The 18,718-nt window shown below is 46.1% G+C and overlaps 1 protein-coding gene across 1 annotated transcript; it reads left to right on the top strand.

The window, feature by feature from the left end:
• Positions 1-811: 811 nt before the first annotated feature.
• Positions 812-5,816, top strand: asb16 (ankyrin repeat and SOCS box containing 16; the record flags this gene model as incomplete). The annotated part of the gene is made up of 6 exons (XM_084328233.1): positions 812-1,154; positions 1,962-2,229; positions 3,773-4,181; positions 4,906-4,989; positions 5,083-5,193; positions 5,631-5,816. 6 exons carry the CDS (start codon positions 812-814, stop codon positions 5,814-5,816), a joined length of 1,401 nt encoding a protein of 466 aa, XP_084184359.1.
• Between the last annotated feature and the right edge of the window lie 12,902 nt (positions 5,817-18,718).

Here is an 18,718-nt window from a genome sequence, read left to right as displayed (position 1 = left end):
ATCGCCATGTTGTTTGCTTGCGAGTGTGTTTTGCTCTTGGCGCCGCCACGTTCAAGCAGAACGTGCCTACGTATCAATGTTTACTTGACGTGCCTGCGTCATCAATGTTTACTTGACGTGCCGTGGAGAGAGGAGAGGGGAGATTCAACGTTAGTCTTCTGGATCCACCTCAGCTGAACCATTTCTGCCCTTTTTCAAATGTCAGGATTCTATGATTCTATCCAAGGGAGTCGCCTCAACGTCAGGTACTATAAAGTGTGAAGGGCAAAAGTTGGCGATTCAGGGATCCATGCATCCAGCCTACGGGAGATTAACACTGGGATAACACTGCCATCTAGTGACCATTTTTGGGTAAGACAGCAGCCGGGTGTCGATTTGCATTCTTGCCTATTTATAACCATCACAGAACTTGTATGAGACTATTGGGAACAACAATCATCGTGTGGCTCTGTGAGTTTACACTTCTTCTAAAGGGGCATTTGGACTCCTGACAAACGAATCTATTGGAAATATTTCATTCATTTAAACATTTATCTTTTTGTTTATCTTTAAAGATTTTAAAATGACAAATGACCTATAGCCCACTTCAATGTCCTGCAATTTGACTTTGAAAAACGTTAGGGTGAGTAAGAGAAGTAGAGAACTATCCCTTTCTCCAGCTTACTGTGGCAATTCAGATGCAGTGTTGTTCCTTTTGAGTGCACAAAACATGGATCTCTAGCTACGATTACAATTGTACTTTAATGAATCAACCTGCTCTTTGAGTGGTCTTAACAAACCGACACTTCTGGAGGATCACTTTGGTCGTGTCATGTCAAAGGACACGTTTGCCTTCAGCTCTGCCTCGCTACGCTCGCTGAGGTTAGAGCAGGATCACCAGGAGTGGGAGGACGCAAGGCGGGCGTTGGCCCAAAGAAGGGCCATGACCAGGGCCCCTCTGCCCCAAGCACCCAGGCCTCCTCCTCCCCCCAAGCGGAGGCCGCTCCAGGAGGTCCGGGTCCCTCCGCCGCCAGTCCGCTGCAGAGACACAGCGGTGCACAACACTTTCATGTGTGGAGACATGAAGGGAGTGTACACCGTACTAAAGGACCCCGCTATGGTCAACGCGCTGATGGAGACGGTGCATGATGAGATGGTGTGGGCTCCAGAGATGAGTATGGAAAAAAATAAATAAAAGATTGAAATGTATTGTCATTATACACAACAAGTACAGTACAAACGAAAAGAGGTTTGTCATCCAACCAGAGTGCAAATGTAGCAGTAAAGTGCAACAGCAATATACAATGTACAGGTGAATAAACTGGGTACAAAATAATATACAAATTAGTACTACTGAGTGTAGTGCTAATATACATTAATCTAAGTTAAAAGTGTCACACCTTTTAAAAGGTCCTTTGGAAACAGAACGGATTACCCAAACATTGTTGATTTGATTTCCCTCTATTTGTATTATAACCCTGACAAATACACGAAACATACCCAGGAAACTTCAATACTGACTGTCCAAGGATGGAAGAGGCAGGGGCACTCTGCAGATGCCAGTGCTCATATCTCTGCCCTCTTTGGATAGTCAGCAGTAGGCCTACTGAGGTACCTGGGTAAGAAGACTTGTGTCACATTAATACAAGTCCAAGTTGAGCAACTAGTACCTTGTTTTGAACAAAAAAAAATCCTAAATGTTTTACTATTATGTACTATGCTTCTATTCTTATACTACGACCTATCTTGCTAATACTATGCACTCAGAGTGTAGCACTGAAGTTTGACATTGCTAGATGAACAATACCACTTAGTTGCCAGAGGTCCACCGCTCCTGCTGACCACAATTTGTAAGTCGCTAGTAGCTACGGATAAAGGCGTCAGCTAAGCACCTAATTGTAAACTTTAACGCTGGCTGAGGTGCACTGGGGAATAGACTTTTCAAAATATCTCCTCTAGCATTCCTTTATTTCCTCCGTCAGGAATGTGGACCCTGAGCTCCAAGATCAAGCAGACGTCGCCCCTGCGTCTGGCTGCCAGCAGGGGCCACACGGGCTGCGCGGAGGAGTTGTTGTTCCGTGGGGCCGAGGTGGACGCAGACCCCGGCGGCAACACTGCCCTTCACGATGCCTGTGCAGGTGGCCATGACGTCTGCACTGGGCTGCTGCTCTCTCACGGAGCAGACCCTGAGCTGTTAGCAGACGACGGCAGTGCCGCCCTTCACCTCTGCAACTCTGCCCAGTCATTCCAGTAAGGGATATAACTGTCATATATATATATATATATATATATATACTGGGCCTGGAAACACTACAATAACATGTTTGCTATTTGCAAAGCCAGAGAAATGTGTTTAAAGGTGCTATAGATATGTTTTTTTTATATTTTTTATTTAACCTTTATCCAGGCAAGCAATTAAGAACAAATTCTTATATATGTAGAGTAATCATTTAAAAATATATATTTAATCATTCTTTAATCAATAGTTAATCAATAATTATTCATTCATTTATAATTTGAAACATCTTTGCGGGTCCAAAATGAATATTATTGTTTACATGTTGCCTGCATGTATCCCCTCCCTACGTTTTCTCCCATTTCTCCATGTGGAATGCACATGATTGGATAAATGTCATGCTGGCACTCCAGTGCGACATCTAGTGGCTGAATGTTATCTATAGCACCTTTAATCCTTCCTACCTTTAAACATAATGATATGCTTAACTCATTGACCGCCATGCTGTTTCCCCATCTCTACTCAATGGCGCCAGCGCTATTGACCATTTTAGCGATGTTTGCGGACCCATCGTGTGTTCTGTATTATAGCTATGGAGACAATAGTATGGCTCATTTGACAGGCATTGTTTGTAGTCCAACACTGACTAACCAGTTCATTTCTACATACTTTAGTTTGTACGCTATTCCATGCTAAACATCGCCCCTTTCCAAAATAATCCAGTATTTTTTTCTAGATCGCGAGATATGACGCGTTATATGCATTATGCCCAAATCGTTCGGGTTGCTCGCCTGAAACTGCAAATATTTCCAAATCAAAGGTATATACCATATATATATATATGTGTGTCTTCACAAAATCATCAAGGGGGGGGGGGGGGGGGGGGGGGGGGGGTCGTTTTACCTCGAAACTGCGATCGTTACCAAAAGCATGTTTTAGGTCCGGTAAAATACGAGACTGATCGGTACAAAAGCATGTTTTAGGTTAAAAAAATACCAGCAGGTTACCTAAAATAGACCTTACCTCAGTCAGAAGGTACTCCAAAATGAATAAATCCTAGTCGTCCCATCGCGATCGCAATTACTCGTGTATATTGGGCATGGCTATCATACGGGAAACAATTGGTTTGAACAAAGGTTTGAGGCATCAAATCTCCGACCGATTGCTATGTCCTGATCCACTTTGAGGGGGAAGCAGCCGGAGGTAACTCAGTACTGGAAGACAACTGATATCCCCAGTTCACCTGGCGCGATTCGACCGTCATTGCAATTTTAACATAGGCAGCTGTGCCAGGGAGACACAGGCAGCTCCGAGCGAGTGTTTAGAATGGGGATAAAAGTAAAAAGATCAAAGGATCTAAAAACTTTTTTGGCGCTCAAGCGTTTGTAACGAAACACGAGTATACTCATTTTTGCCACCCAATGAGTTAACAGAAGGAAGTTATCAGGTGGGGTAATATGATAACTACTTGGGAGAAGAAAGGGGTAAAGGCTAGCTTTAGGCAGCTGACGTTGGTGCCCGAGGAGGGTAATAATAACATGTGTATCTTGGCTCCAGGTGTGCCGTGTTGCTGCTGGAAGGTGGCGCGGAGGTGAACGTGCTGACAAGAGAGTCCAGACTCACGCCTCTGCACGTGGCAGCTCGGCGGGGCCTGGAGGCACACGTGGAGCTCTTCCTCTCTCGCGGCGCAGACGTGCTGGCCAGGAACCGAGAAGGAGAGACCCCCCTGAACGCGGCCTGCGCCGGGGCTGAGAAGCCGGCCGAGACGGGGCGGTACCTCCGCGTGGTCCAGATGCTGCTGGACGCCGGCGCCGACCCCCGCACGGCAGGCAGGAAGCTGCACACTCCTCTTCACAATGCCTGCGCAAACTGCAGCCATCGCATCGCAGACGTCCTCCTGCAGCGAGGAGCCAGGGCAGACGTGGAGAACTGCATGGGCTACACGCCCATGGACTGTCTGGTGCAGGTGACGGAGGAGTGCTGGTTAGAATGCAGGGGGGATAGAGAGGGGAAAGAGCAAAGGGATTCAGTTGTTTTTGGAAATTACAGTGTCGGTGCAGCAAGGCTAATAGATTGGATGCTTAGTCACCCATTGGGAGGTTGGGGCATAGGCATAGCTTTAGGGGGGCTTGCAGGGGACATATATAGGTAATATGAAAGACAACCCCCTCTCCAAAAGAGGTCAAAGATAAGGGCGTCAAAACATTTATCTATCCTTCTTACATGTAACTATATATTAGCCAACAATTTCAGACACCCCTACAGGACCGTACCATCTCAACCTTTCAGACGTGCCTCTCATAAAAGTACACCAGAATGCAGGAAGGATTTGACACTCAGAATTTCCTGGGGGAGGTTTGTTGAAACCAAACCTACGCCCCTTGGGTTGGGGTGTGACACATGTGCAAAACGCTGCTGGGTGGATTGCCAAATCAAATGGGTAGCGTAGACTTCCCAATGAACCTATATCTCAAACCCCAGCCCTCTTCTCTTCATCCTCTTCTTGATCCTCCAGTTACAACTGGAGTTCCCTGCGACAGTTGTGATCGGAGGATCAAGAAAAGAGGGGCGGGGGTCCAAGATAGGTCAATCACTCAACGCGGTATGACGGCTGTGACCTCTCCGCCACCCAACCCCCTCGTGGGCAGTGGGACGTAACGTTCTTCTCTTTTCCCTCCTGCTCTCCGAAGGTGGTGGAGGACTACCCAGACCAGCGACCCGAAGCAGTAGCGCGTTCCCTCCTGAATCACGGAGCCGAGCTAGCTTCCCCTCGGGTCAGACAGAACAGCCTCAAATGAATTGGTGGTTACTGAGAGACGTTCTTGTCTAGTAGGGACTAAAACGCCTGTCCATTTTCCTCCATAAAGATGCTGAAGTACTGCGTGCGGTCCCCTGCCACGGTGGAAGTGATTCTGAACGCGTTTACTACCGTTCCTCACTGTGAATGGATGGAATCTCTATCTGCTGAGATAGATGAGGTTAGCTTCCCGTAGAGCTTTATTTATTCACCTCTCTTATCACGTTACATAAGCGTCTGTCACAATGTGATACATTAACACACCCTTCCTGGACTATTATATTTGCACATATACTCAAAACTGTGAGCATCTGAACATGACACACTGTTCATATTTTTTGCACAATACTGCACAGCTCTGTTACATATGCTATTCCACTGTATTTGTATTCTAATTTAGTGTATATATTCTACAACAATCCTGCACAATTGTACAGCCCTGTCCTATATTATATTATATTTTTATTCTAATTTAGTTAATATATTCCATTTTATTTTATTCTACTTCAATTGTCTGTTAATGTTGATGCACCAAATTACCAAGACAAAGCTTACTTGGCAATCGACTCTCTCTCTCTCTCTGTGCCTGACTATATTTTCTGTCTTTTTCCGCCTCAGGAACACCAGTTTTTCTTTGACTCTGTGCGTCAGATGAGTGGCCAGCCACGTTCCCTGCAACACCTGTGTCGTTGTGCCGTGCGCCGGCATTTAGGGGCCTTGTGCCACACAGCGGTCAGCAAACTGGACATTCCTGGTTCTGTGAGGGATTATCTGCTCCTTCAAAATGATGGCGAGCTCCGGTGAACGTAGCGTGTCGCCTGTTGCCATGAAATTATGTTGGATGCATTTTTCTTTTGCATTATTTATTTACTTGTTAACATTATGAACAATACCTGTTGTTTTGATGCAAACATTTGTTTTGCCCACCGTTAATAGGTGCAGGATGCTTTGAATGGGGTGATGTCATTTGGATACTGTATTATTAAAGAAAAGGGTGCTGTTTTCTTCCTTTTTCTCTCAGCATTAGGAAGACAAGACAATGGAGTGGTTTGATGGTGTACACAGTATATGAATGGTGTACAAACAAAATGTATAGCGGGCCTCTATGAGGGGCTGTAGAACAGTTAAATGATTTCTAATATCTTACATCTCTGTAACTTATTGCCTTTGAGTTTCATGTTCATGTTTTTATTTGTCACATATTAGTTACATGTATATATAGTGAAATGCTTGGTTCTGTATGACCCTCCTGAGATTGTGCTTCATACAGTAAAAGAGTAAAGACCAAACACTATACAAAATATATAATATACAAAACTAAAATGTACAAAATGCAAAAATGAGATAGAAGAGGTAGAGCAAATGTGTAAGAATAAATAAATTAAATGTGGTTTAAAGTTTAAATGTTTTAAAACTGTTTAAAGTGAATGTTCAAGGTGAATGTTTAAAGTGAGTGTGTGCATGTGGATGTTGTATGCTATGAATGTAGAACGGATGAGTTAATGTTAGATTGAGTCCACATTGAGCAGCCCGATGGCCTGGGGATAGAAGCTCCTGTCAGACAGTGCCTTATTGTGTGCACAAAACATTGGCTACACTTCCTTTAAACAATAGATGCCAAACAATGGGTAGAGTTGGGAGAAAAGGCTAATAAAGTGAGCTGTCTCACACTATCTTTGTCAAACAGCTTTGTGGACCTTTCTTTCACTCTGGTGTTCATTTGGATTGACGTCAGAGATACGATGCAATTCTCTTGTGGGTTTTCTCTGAGAGACACATTTGATCACTTCATCAAATTACAAAACATGTGAAGGAGGCTGAAGAAGAGGAGCCTGTTTCAGTTGGAAGCTTCACACGCAGCAGAATGAATGAATGAATGAAAACTTTATTAACAGATTGCAGAATGGGTACAGTGCAGTACAGCTCAATACATACAATTGTTAAGGGGATGCAGACCAGAGAAAGACTTTCGTCTTGTTTACACCAGGGTCCCCCATTTCCAATTCATCGTAACATATATGACATACATGACATACAGATAGACAGTACTGCTACATCTATACATTTATGACATACCAGATTTGCAATTACAGTACTGTATTTGTGATACAAAAAGAGTCCAGAAAGAAAAGAGTATATACATTAGGCGTAGAAACTGTACATTGGATTGGGTAGGTGGGGGTGGGACTGTACATTGGAGGGGGGGGGGGGGGGGGGGGGGTTGGGTAGGAGTGGGGGGGTTGGGTAGGAGGGGTGGGTGGGGACTGTACATTGGAGGTGGTTGGGTGGGTGGGGGGGGGGGGGGGGGTGGGTAGGAGGGGTGGGTGGGGGACACTGTACAACTGTACAAACAACACTGTACATTGGATTATTGACAAGACCATACTTGGTAATTTACTGTACATTGGAGGGGGTTGTGTTCGGACATTTACAGGGGCCAGTTTCGAGTTGCAGTCTCCCTTAGGTGTTTTTTGAGAGTGTTTTTGAAAGTGGGTAGTGATTCACATTCCTTTACAGCTTTGGGTAGGGCGTTCCACATTGATGTGGCATAATTGCGAAACGTGTTTAGTCCCTTGTTTGAGCCGAATCTGGGTTTAACATGATTTGTGGAGCTCCCTCTGGTGTTGTGATCGTGGTATTCACTGACCTTTGGGAAGTATTTAGTCATGTACATGGGTACCTTGGTCGTGTAGTGTATCTTGTAGACCAGGCCCATTGCAAGTTGCTGTACTCTGTCGTCTACTCTAAGCCATCCTAGGTTGTCAAAGTGGGCAGGGGTGAGGTGGGTTCTAGGAGTAAGGTCAAGCAGTAGTCTGACCAGTTTGTTTTGAGATGTTTGTAATTTTGTTTTTAGCGCCTTTGAGGTGCTTTGGTACCATGAGGTGCAAGCATAGTCGTAGTACCCTTGAATGAGTGCTCCTGCTAGAGTCTTCAGGGTATTCTTGTTTACCAGTGAGGAGATCCGGTACAAGAAACGAGTTCGTTGGTTGACTTTTTTTATTACATTGGATGCCATTTTGTCACAGGAAAGATTTGCCTCTAGGATGGAACCCAGGTAGGTAATATCTTCTTTCCTTGTGACAATATTGTCACCCACTGTAACTGAGAAGCCGTCGGTCTTGCTGAGTTTGTTATTTGAACCGAAGAGAATGGACTCTGTTTTGCCCATGTGTAATGATAGTTTGTTATCAGCGAGCCATATGCAGATTTTGCTTAGTTCTGAGCTGAGGGTTTTTTCAACCTGTAATTTGTTCTTGTCAGAGACCAGCAGGGCTGAGTCGTCCGCAAACAGGAACAAGTTGCAGTCACAAGCTGACGACATGTCATTTGCATAAATTAGGAACAGTAGCGGACCTAGTATGCTTCCTTGTGGAACACCACAGTTTACTGTGAGGGGGGGGGATAGGGTACCGTTTACCTCCACCATCTGCTCTCTCCCCTCCAGGTAGGATTGCATCCAGCTCACTGATAGACTATCAAAACCAATTGCTTTTAGCTTGTCAATCAGAATGGTGTGATTGACAGTGTCGAAGGCCTTTTGTAGGTCCAGCATGACCATGCCGCAGTATTTGCCCGCGTCCACCTCTTGTTTGATGTGGTCGTTTAAATAGAGAAGGCATGTGTCAGTGGAGTGGGATGTTCTGAAGCCAGATTGGAATTCGTAGATTAGATTTTTTTCCGCAAGGTATTTTTCGACCTGTTCGTATACAATTTTTTCCATGACTTTCGAGATGGAGGTAAGGATAGAAACAGGGCGGTAGTTGCCTGGGTCTAATTTACTGCCTTTTTTGTGCAGAGGGGTCACTCTCGCAATTTTGAAGTCCTTGGGGACGTGTCCCTGTTTTATAGAGAGGTTTATTATGTGTGTGATGACTGGGGTGATGGCGGCTGCTGAGTCTCTGAGGAATTTGGAGGGGATGTTGTCATGGCCAGTGGCCTTGTTAGGTTGGAGGGCGCTCAGTTTTTTGAGTACCTCATCTGTTGTTACCATTTCCAGTTTGAAGTCATCTTTGTGGACCCCTAGGTTTTTGTAGTAAGCTACTATGTGTTCTACCCCATAATGCCCTGAGTGGGAGGGTAGTTTGTTTACCAGTGTTGTGGCTATGTTTGTGAAGAAACTATTTAAGTAATTGGCTACATCCAGCTTTTCTGTGATGAGCGTGTTGTCCGTCTTTATGTTTATGTTTGAGAATCTGGTTTTAAGTTTTTTACTGCAGCCTAGTTGGTTATTGAGTAATTTCCAAAGTTCACGCGGTTTGTTTTTGTTTTCCTCGGTTTTGTCATTGATGAATTTTTTCTTTGCTGTTTTGATCATGGAGTTTACATCATTTCTTAGTCTGTTTCTTTCCAGTTTGAGTTCCGTCACGTGGGCTTGGAGTTCACTGCTCGTGCTTATGTTAAGCTTTGACTGACTTTTACGAAACTCAGAGCATTTTTTGTCTCTGGTTTTCATAGCGGTCAGTATTTCAGCGTGCATCCACGGCTCAGCGCGATTTTTTACCCTGGTGGTTCTTAGGGGGGCCATGTTGTTTAGTATCGTTGAAAATTTGGTTTTGAAGCCAAGCCATGTTTCTTCAACCAGTGTACCATTGAGCTCATCTGACCAGTCCAGACCCTCCAGTTCAAGGTTAAAGGCCTTGCTAGAGTAGGTTTTTAGGTCTCTAGATGTGACTGTTTTGTGACAGCCAGCCTTTTGTTTTAGCTTTTTGCGGGTACAGAATATCATATAATGATCACTTAACCCGCATGCTATAACCCCTTTATTGGCGATCTTGGACTTGTCAGAGGTCAGGATGAGGTCAATGGTAGTCTGAGTTGACTCACACACACGTGTGGGTTGTGTGATTAGTTGGCTGAGGCCGTGCAGATCACAAAACCTATTGTAGGATTTGAAGACGGGTGCATCTTTTTGTTGCATATCCGTGTTCCAATCCCCAATAAGAATCATTTCTGTATCCTCAACTCCAGCTAAGCACTCATCCAACACGTCATAAAAGCCATTTTGGTCTGGCGGTCTGTAAATTGTGCCGACTAGAACAGATTTAGCCCTTTCAAATAGAATTTCTACAAAAACAGTTTCAATAGCCTCATGATCTAGGTCTGTACGGTTAATAAATTTGGTGTCTTGATGGATGTACATACAGACACCTCCTCCATGCCTGTTCCTGTCATTGCGGACTAAAGAATAGTTCTCTAATTCAATTTCCGGGTCTGTTACTGATGGGTCCAGTTTGGTTTCTGAGAAACATAGTATGTTTACCTTTCCGCTACTGAAATGATTTCTTATTTCTGCCAGTTTGTGCCTGAGGCTATTTACATTAAGATGAAAGATATGTAGTCCGTTTTTATCTGCTGTGTCGTCAATATCATTGAGATAAAGGTAGGATTCTTCTTCTGTGGGAAGGGGGGGGGGCTCTGTGATGTCCGGAGGGGGGGTGGGGGATCCTAGTCCGTGTGGTTGATCTTGTGGCGGTAGGTGGGGAGGGGGGGATGGGGTCCTGTGTTCATTGATGTTAGGAGGGGGGGTGGGGATGATCCTTTGTCCTCTGCTGGTGTATTTGGTCGGTGTGAAAACCCGCGACGTGGGGGGGGGGGGGGCTGGTTGCTGTCCTCAGATGTCTCTGGAGGCCCTCCGTTGTGGGGGAGGGGGGGTGGGTCGGTTAGTCTAGCTGTCCTGGCGGGGCTAGCCGAGTCAACCGGCGGGTCCCTGGTGCTCACGTCCCGCGCTGATATGAGTCCCCTGATTGCAAGCTCTCTCCCTCTTGCATCTCGGCTCCTCTGCTTGGGCTTCGGTGAGGGGATGTCGCCGCCTGCTGGTCGGTTGGTGCATCCGCTGGCCGTTGTGTCCTGGGCCGGCGACGGTGTGGAGATGCATGCTATTGACGGTGTGAGGATGAGCCGTTGATTCTTCGCCTGTTGGCGCGTTAAAACAGGTCCTGGGTTCTGATGAATGTCTCCAGACAGGAGCAAATACAATAAAAACATCGATTTTCTATCAAACTTGCCTGTCGGGGGTAGTCTCTTTCTTTCGGGATTCGCCGTCAACAGTCTGTGAATAGTTGCCGCTCCAATAGCCGGATGTTTACTCTCCGAGCCATTCAACAGGTAAAAGTCACAATGGGACTGTAGATTTGCGCGTTTGTTGCCTTCCACCGCCGTTTCCTGACGATTCTGTGCTGAATTCAGGCACACGTCTGTAATCCAAAGTATGGCGAGCAAGAAATGCATAAATATTCCTGTATATCTTCTTTTTGTTGATTTTTGTTGTTGGTTTCCATGGGAACAGCAAGAGCTGGATATTCTGCGACCGTTCATGTCGAGAGCCGGAAGTATCGGATTTACCGTGGCAGTTGTAGCTACTATTGGATTACCTGATAACAAGGAAGATACTGTAACCGCGGCACTGGCTGTGAACACGGTAGTCTTGCTGTTATTAAGTCTGCATGAGGGAGGATAAAGGAGATGTCTGTGTTTTGTTAAAGGTGCTGTAAGTGTTATCTTTTGTTAAAATAAGTGTTAGCTCTACATTCCAACAGACATCACTGATATAGAGTGTTTGGTCGGTCACTAACATGGTAAATTGACTGCATTTATATAGCAGCTTTTAGACAAAGCACTTTACAATTTGTTCCTCAGATTTGACCCATTCACTCACACATTCACACTGACGGCGGAGGCAACCATGCAAGGTGCCAACCTGCTCATCGGGAGCAGTTAGGGGTTAAGTGTCTTGCTCAAGGACACTTCGACACGCTGTCCAGGAGTGTCGAAGTCGAACTGGGAACCTCTGGATTACCAGACGACTGCACTACCTCCTGAGCCACTGTCGCCCCGGGTCTCCCAGTCCCTCCGCTCTGCAGTAAACTCAAAATAAATTTTCTGATATCCCTTCCCACTTTATCAATCAGGAGAGAAAACCCTTTATTATTAATTTTTTTTTGATCAAATTTTTTTATTGACATTCTCACAAAACAAGACAACACATTAACCACAATCACAATACATAGAACTTCACAAGAAAATAACAAAAACAATAATAATAATGACTAACAATTATACAGACAAAAGAAAAGAAACCAGAGTTCAACCTACTAAATTAATTCCAAGGGGTACTATCTAATAAATGGTCTTTCCCAGTGTTCAGTCCCGATTCCCGGCCGTGTGACCCTATATTAATAAAACGTACATCTCCAATCCACCACAAGGACCATTTTTTGGGGGGGGGGAACACGACCTGAAACCAGAGCAATGAACCTTCATGAAAAAACAAAAACCTGTAGGTGTTCCATAGACTCACAGAGACCGTGTAAAAGTGGCCAAACAGTGAAGAACTAGTTAAATAGCTGCCCCCCCATAATATCCCCAGCTAAACTCAAGATGACAAGACAAGGGACAAGACAGACAAAAACATTTCCTCCTCCCCCTCCCAAGAGACCGCCGGACTCACCCGAACACGCACCCCAACCCCGCTCAGCCGCACACTGCGGTCTTTACCTTCTCAGCTGCTGCGAACCACAGGTCAATTCCAGCCTGCCCCACCCCAATCACCCGGGCTGTGGATATCTCAAGATAAATCACATCCAATAGAGTTAGGGACCAGTTAATCATTGTAAGCTTCTCAGGCTCCTTCCATCTCATTGCTATCAGCTTCTTCGCTGCTGTGACGCCCGCTAGGACAACCCTTTTCAGTTGTACGGAAGCGGGTAGTGTCGTTATATCGTTCAGGAGTAGCGTAACAGCTGTGAATGGGATAGTTAAGCCACACAGATCTGATAGTTTGTCCGTTATTGACCTCCAGAAGCGGGCCACTGGTGGGCAATCCCAATACATATGCATATAAGTGCCTGTGGCCTTTTGAGAGCACAAAGTGCACCGAGAGTCGGTTATCAGTCCCATAGCAAATAGCTTCCTAGGTGTAAGATAGGTCCTATGAATATAATTAAAATTAATTTGCTGGTGATTGGGGTTGCGGGAAGATAATGCCACATTTGCCCAAACATCATCCCAGTCAAACTCGGGGTCCAACTCCGGGATATCCACACGCCAGATTGTATCCAATGATAAATTTTTATACGTGGATCGAGAAAACCCTTTATTATTTATTTATTTTTTACTTATTTCAAGAAATCTTGCCAAGCCAAATTTGCTGGCTGATTATTTTCCACTTAAAACTATCTTTTATTTCTTATTTTTGCAGTGTGGAGTTCTCTCTCCTGGTTGGATAATGAAATTATATGACTGGTTTTCGTCGCGATTATAAACAGGATAATTAAGTAGATAAATAGCTTTATTCAGGGTCTTCCCTAAACTGGTTAGTTTTTTTTTTTTTTTACTTTGACCAGTCACCTGGTTCTTTTAGCGTTTATCGCTTTTTTTCTTCGCATTCATACTTGGTCAAGTTCGACCGACAGAAGCAGGCTGAAAGGGTTCAGATGGGGGGGAAAGACACTCTGGGAAAGGCACGGCTGCCGTCCGGGATTCGAACGCGCTCAGCCCCAGATCCGCGCGAGCGCGGTTGTCCACGGCGCTGAAATAGCACTCGCGGTACGTGGTGAGCTACTGGAGCTCCCTAACTGGTTAGTTTTTAAAGTAAAGCGTGGCTTGTTGGAAAAACAGATGCCTGGCTAAGACAGAGGCCGCTTCAAGGCCACATTATTTTAGAGATAACATTCGCTCTACACAACAGACGGGCAGATAGAGAGAGCGGTGTGTTTTTGGGTTAGGGGTGACGAGCAGCTGATGGCTGCCGTCGCCTAGGTAACGAGACTGAGCTAGTCAAGGTTGGCATTCCTTAATCTCTTAAGGATCGGGCAAAAACGTATTATACGTTATACTTATAGCACATGCATGAGTCTGATCTCTTGAAAGGTAACATTCTGAAGCTTCTTACACAATAAAGAATATTCACTTTGAGTGCTAATGAAATAGAGTAACAGAGGTTTGAACACTGAAGTAAATGTTTTGTGTACTCACATTTCTTTTTACTGGTTGCCAGATGCCTGTTTTTAAGTTCCAGCTGAGAGGTAGGAACTGTGAGAAGGGGATTTGGCGGAGCCCAATAGCAAACACAGGAGGAGAGAGAATGGAGCGTTTTAGGGTATTTTAATGTAGTTTTCCCCAAGCAGACAGTTTGACAGATGGAATGTGCGACAGACGGGTATAGAAATGTTCTTGGGGTTAGTACAGGTGTACTCCTTGTGCAGTACGGGAGAATGTTCTTGGGGTTAGGACAGGTGCACTCCTTGTGCAGTACGGGAGAATGTAGACACAGGGCTGTGTCGGGGGTGAGAGCAGGAGCACTCCTTGTGCAGTACGGGAGAATGTTCTTGGGGTTAGGACAGGTGCACTCCTTGTGCAGTATGGGAGAATGTAGACACAGGGCTGTGTCGGGGGTGAGAGCAGGAGCACTCCTTGTGCAGCATCAGCACGGGATGTCCGGGTAGGAGGGACACTGGAGCAGAGGTCCTGGGCACACGGAGAACAAAGGTTAGGTCAGGGAATATCAATGAGTACAGGTAGCAAGGCTTAGGTTCAGTCTTCTTACTTGGAAGGTAATTTAACACTCCCACGACGGGCGGCTAGGTGGTGTAGTGGGCAAGGCGCTCGCCACCAATGCTGGAGACGCTGGGTTCGAGCCCAGCTCTCGGCGTTGCTACCAGCTTGGCTGGTCGCTCATACTAACACAATTGGCAGTGTTAGGGGTGGGAAAGCTGGTGGGTGGGTCCTGGGCGTTGTGGACAGCGACTCCTACTGTTCGGTCGGGGCGCCTGCTCAGCGAGGGAAGGATCTGGAGAGAGGTAGTGCGACCTTCCACACGTTACACTCTCCCAGTTAGAATCCACGCTGCCAGGCTGGCTGCCGGCTGGCTGCACATGTGTCGGAGAAAAGCATGTGACAGTCTCCGGCCTCCCGGACCAACAGTAGGGGGGAGGGGGTGCGCAACAACCAGGAAGGGGGTTGGGAATTGGCATAACGACTATTTCGATTTTTATAACGATTTTTCTGGGATGGGAGAAAAATCGGAAACAAGGGGGGGGGGGGGGAAAGATAATATAAAAAATAAAATAAAAAACACTCCCATGACGAGGGAACAGGATCCGCCAGCTGAAGTATCTTCTGGCTGATGAGGGGATGAGTGACAGCTGTGTTGATGAGGGGATGAGTGACAGCTGTGTTGAGTGGAGAGCTGGCAGCGTGCGAGAGTGTGGGAGAGGATAAGGAGGAGTGAATAAGGTGTGTGGAGAATGTGGAGGGAGGAGTGAGGAAGGCTCTTGCTGTGATTACAACAGGAACTGGAAAACATAATGGTTCCATAGCCTGAAGTATCATGTAGTACAGGTCCAAAGTTTATAAAAGTCCCATGGAAAATGAGTGTTTCACAAAGGTTTTTGTAATGTGCGTACTGGTGAAAATTCAGCGTGATTATCCAAAAGGGCCGTCCACTCCCATTAATTCAGACGCGCGACTCAAAACAAAGAGCTTGTTTTCTTCTTCTTCCCCTTTCTCCTTGCAATCAGTGCTCGTCTGGGGTCGCTTTCGGAGCAGACACTCCTTGGCTACACCGGTGGTCAATCATTTTCGCCTTCAACGGTGACTGGTCAGTTCAGGACCGTTTACAACCGGACATGGTCACTCATCGGAACGGCTTGTCAAATGACGCTCGCCGGATATTTCGTCTTGTAACTCGGGACCCGAAGCACACAATAACTTTGTCAAACACAAATTTTCCGTGGAATTTTTATAAACGTTGGACCTGTACTGTAAGACTTCAGGCTATGGAACCGCTGTGTTTTCCAGCTCCTACCTCTCAGCTGGAACTTAAAAACAGGCATCTGGCAACCAGTAAAAAGAAATGAGAGTACACAAAACTTTTAGTTCAGTGTGTTCAAACCTCTGTTACTCTATTTCATTAGCACTTTTTTTCCTTTATTGTGTATGACACTTCAGAATGTTACCTTTCAAAAGAAACCAGACTCATGCATGTGCTATAAGTATAAAGTATAATAAATCGCAAATTACTTTGGGTATGCAATCATCAAAAACTAAAATAAATAGCCCCATTTTTGCCCGATGCTTAAGAGGTCAACAAAGAAAACACCACTTACAGCACCCTTAATTTAGAGATTTCTGATTAGAATAGCCCTTTGGGGTCACTGACAAATGAGGGAGCCAAAAGGCAATCTGACTGCCTTCTCTACAAACACGCACATAACCTCAGATAGGAGGTGTGGGCTGTGTCCCAATGTCTCCATTAAAGCCACCTCTCGTCCTCCACTACCTGCTCCATTCCTCCGTGACCCAGAAATCGATTTTTGCTTCTGCCAACATTAGGCTGTGGAGAAAAGGGGAGATTTTTTCTTCAACTTCAACTTTGTGGAGGATTAGGACTAAGTGACATCATTAACGGAGGCGGCCATATTTAATACAGTGATCCATTTTCTCCTCTTCTTCCACTCTTTCTGCCTCCCCTCCCTTCCTTCTCGTCACTTGACACTCCTAGTTGGAGACAAGTGGCAGTATAGGAGAGGAGAGGTAGTAAAGATTAAGGAACAGGGCGCAGCCATGGTTCTTCCTCTCGCCCTAAAAAGCATCGTATCAGCAACACCCTCGTTAGCTCTTGTGGGAACTTGATAGCCGTGTCAACTCCTAATGAGGCCATAGACACTATCGGTGAGCTCCTTTGAGAGCATGTGAAGGTCACTGCAGGAAATTAGATTCTCCAATCTCTCACGAGCAAATGTTAGATTGCTGCTCATGGCTCCCGGCTTCTCATCATCCGGTGCGAAGATAATCTCGATCAACCTGTCGCCTATGCCGAGGACTAGTCTGCATTTTATTGTGTCTTGATGCATAAGGGGGGGTTTCACACAAAGGGTCCGTTAAAGAGGTCCATCTAATAAGGCAGTAACTCAAATGGCCTTGTATTGGGCGTGATAACGCTTGGCTGTAGCTCCAGGGGTGTCCCGGAAATTGTGCCGTGAAGCCTGGCTTGATAAGATGACCAGGGAAGATTGGACTGGCGATGAGCCTGTTAAATGCCTTGATACATGGGAAACATTTTGAGGGCACATAGATAGACAAGGCGATTCTTCCAGCTAATGATCAACAGTATTTATTGACCAACAGTATTCATCTTTTCTTCCTCCTTTATAGCTCAGTCCATTATCCACATTGATTTTACCCTCGTTGCCAGTCCCCGTTTATTTTTTTGAATTTTTTCTTAATAGTTTGTAACACAAACACAAAACAGCTCAACATAATTACAGTACAATACAAACAAAACAAAACACACAAACATAGTACAATACAGTACAATACAGACAAACAAAACACACTAACAAATGGGGGGGGGGGGGGGGGCAGATCAGGTAGATGGATGTGGTGGTGGTTGGATGGGGGGCGCGTGTGGCGTTGTGGGTAGTCTGGGATGGCGCTGGGACCTTTCGGGACATGTTGGGGTGCTGTGGGGGTTGTGGTGGGTTCTTCATGCGGGGGGGCCCTGGGGTGTCGGTGGGTGGGGGAGTCTCGGCGATGGGGGCTGGCCGGGGTCCGTCGGGTGCATGCAGGGGGCTGGCGTTCGACTCTGGGGGGGGGGGGGGTTTGGTTGGAGCCTATGGCGCCTGTGGCTTCGGCTGGACATTTCCCAGACCTTCCCTGGAGTTGGGTATTGGTCTCTTGCGTGTGCTTTGGTGGATTTTGGTTGGTCTTCGTCGCTGGGCTCCCTCGGTTCGCTGGCTGGTTTTGGGGTTCCTTGCGTGGGGGGCTCGCTGTGGCTTATGCTGTGTTCCGGGGTGTCGCGGGGGTCCCAGTCTCATCTCGGACCGTCCCGATCCTGCGTGTCTTCTCATTTGGCCGCTGTTGCGTCTGTCTGCTTGAGTGTTTGGAGTCGTGTCTCCTTTGGCGTGTCTGCGGGTCCTGGGGTGCGTGGCCTGTCATTCCTCTGTGGAGTTTGGGGGTGGGGATGTGGGATTCGCTGGTTCTGCCAACATTAGGCTGTGGAGAAAAGGGGAGATTTTTTCTTCAACTTCAACTTTGTGGAGGATTAGGACTAAGTGACATCATTAACGGAGGCGGCCATATTTAATACAGTGATCCATTTTCTCCTCTTCTTCCACTCTTTCTGCCTCCCCTCCCTTCCTTCTCGTCACTTGACACTCCTAGTTGGAGACAAGTGGCAGTATAGGAGAGGAGAGGTAGTAAAGATTAAGGAACAGGGCGCAGCCATGGTTCTTCCTCTCGCCCTAAAAAGCATCGTATCAGCAACACCCTCGTTAGCTCTTGTGGGAACTTGATAGCCGTGTCAACTCCTAATGAGGCCATAGACACTATCGGTGAGCTCCTTTGAGAGCATGTGAAGGTCACTGCAGGAAATTAGATTCTCCAATCTCTCACGAGCAAATGTTAGATTGCTGCTCATGGCTCCCGGCTTCTCATCATCCGGTGCGAAGATAATCTCGATCAACCTGTCGCCTATGCCGAGGACTAGTCTGCATTTTATTGTGTCTTGATGCATAAGGGGGGGTTTCACACAAAGGGTCCGTTAAAGAGGTCCATCTAATAAGGCAGTAACTCAAATGGCCTTGTATTGGGCGTGATAACGCTTGGCTGTAGCTCCAGGGGTGTCCCGGAAATTGTGCCGTGAAGCCTGGCTTGATAAGATGACCAGGGAAGATTGGACTGGCGATGAGCCTGTTAAATGCCTTGAT

Source organism: Notolepis coatsorum (assembly GCF_963971535.1).
Source record: "Notolepis coatsorum genome assembly, chromosome: 14".
Lineage (NCBI taxonomy): Eukaryota > Metazoa > Chordata > Actinopteri > Aulopiformes > Paralepididae > Notolepis > Notolepis coatsorum.
Note: the sequence above shows the minus strand (reverse complement) of the source record. Positions and strands in the feature narration are given on the sequence as shown.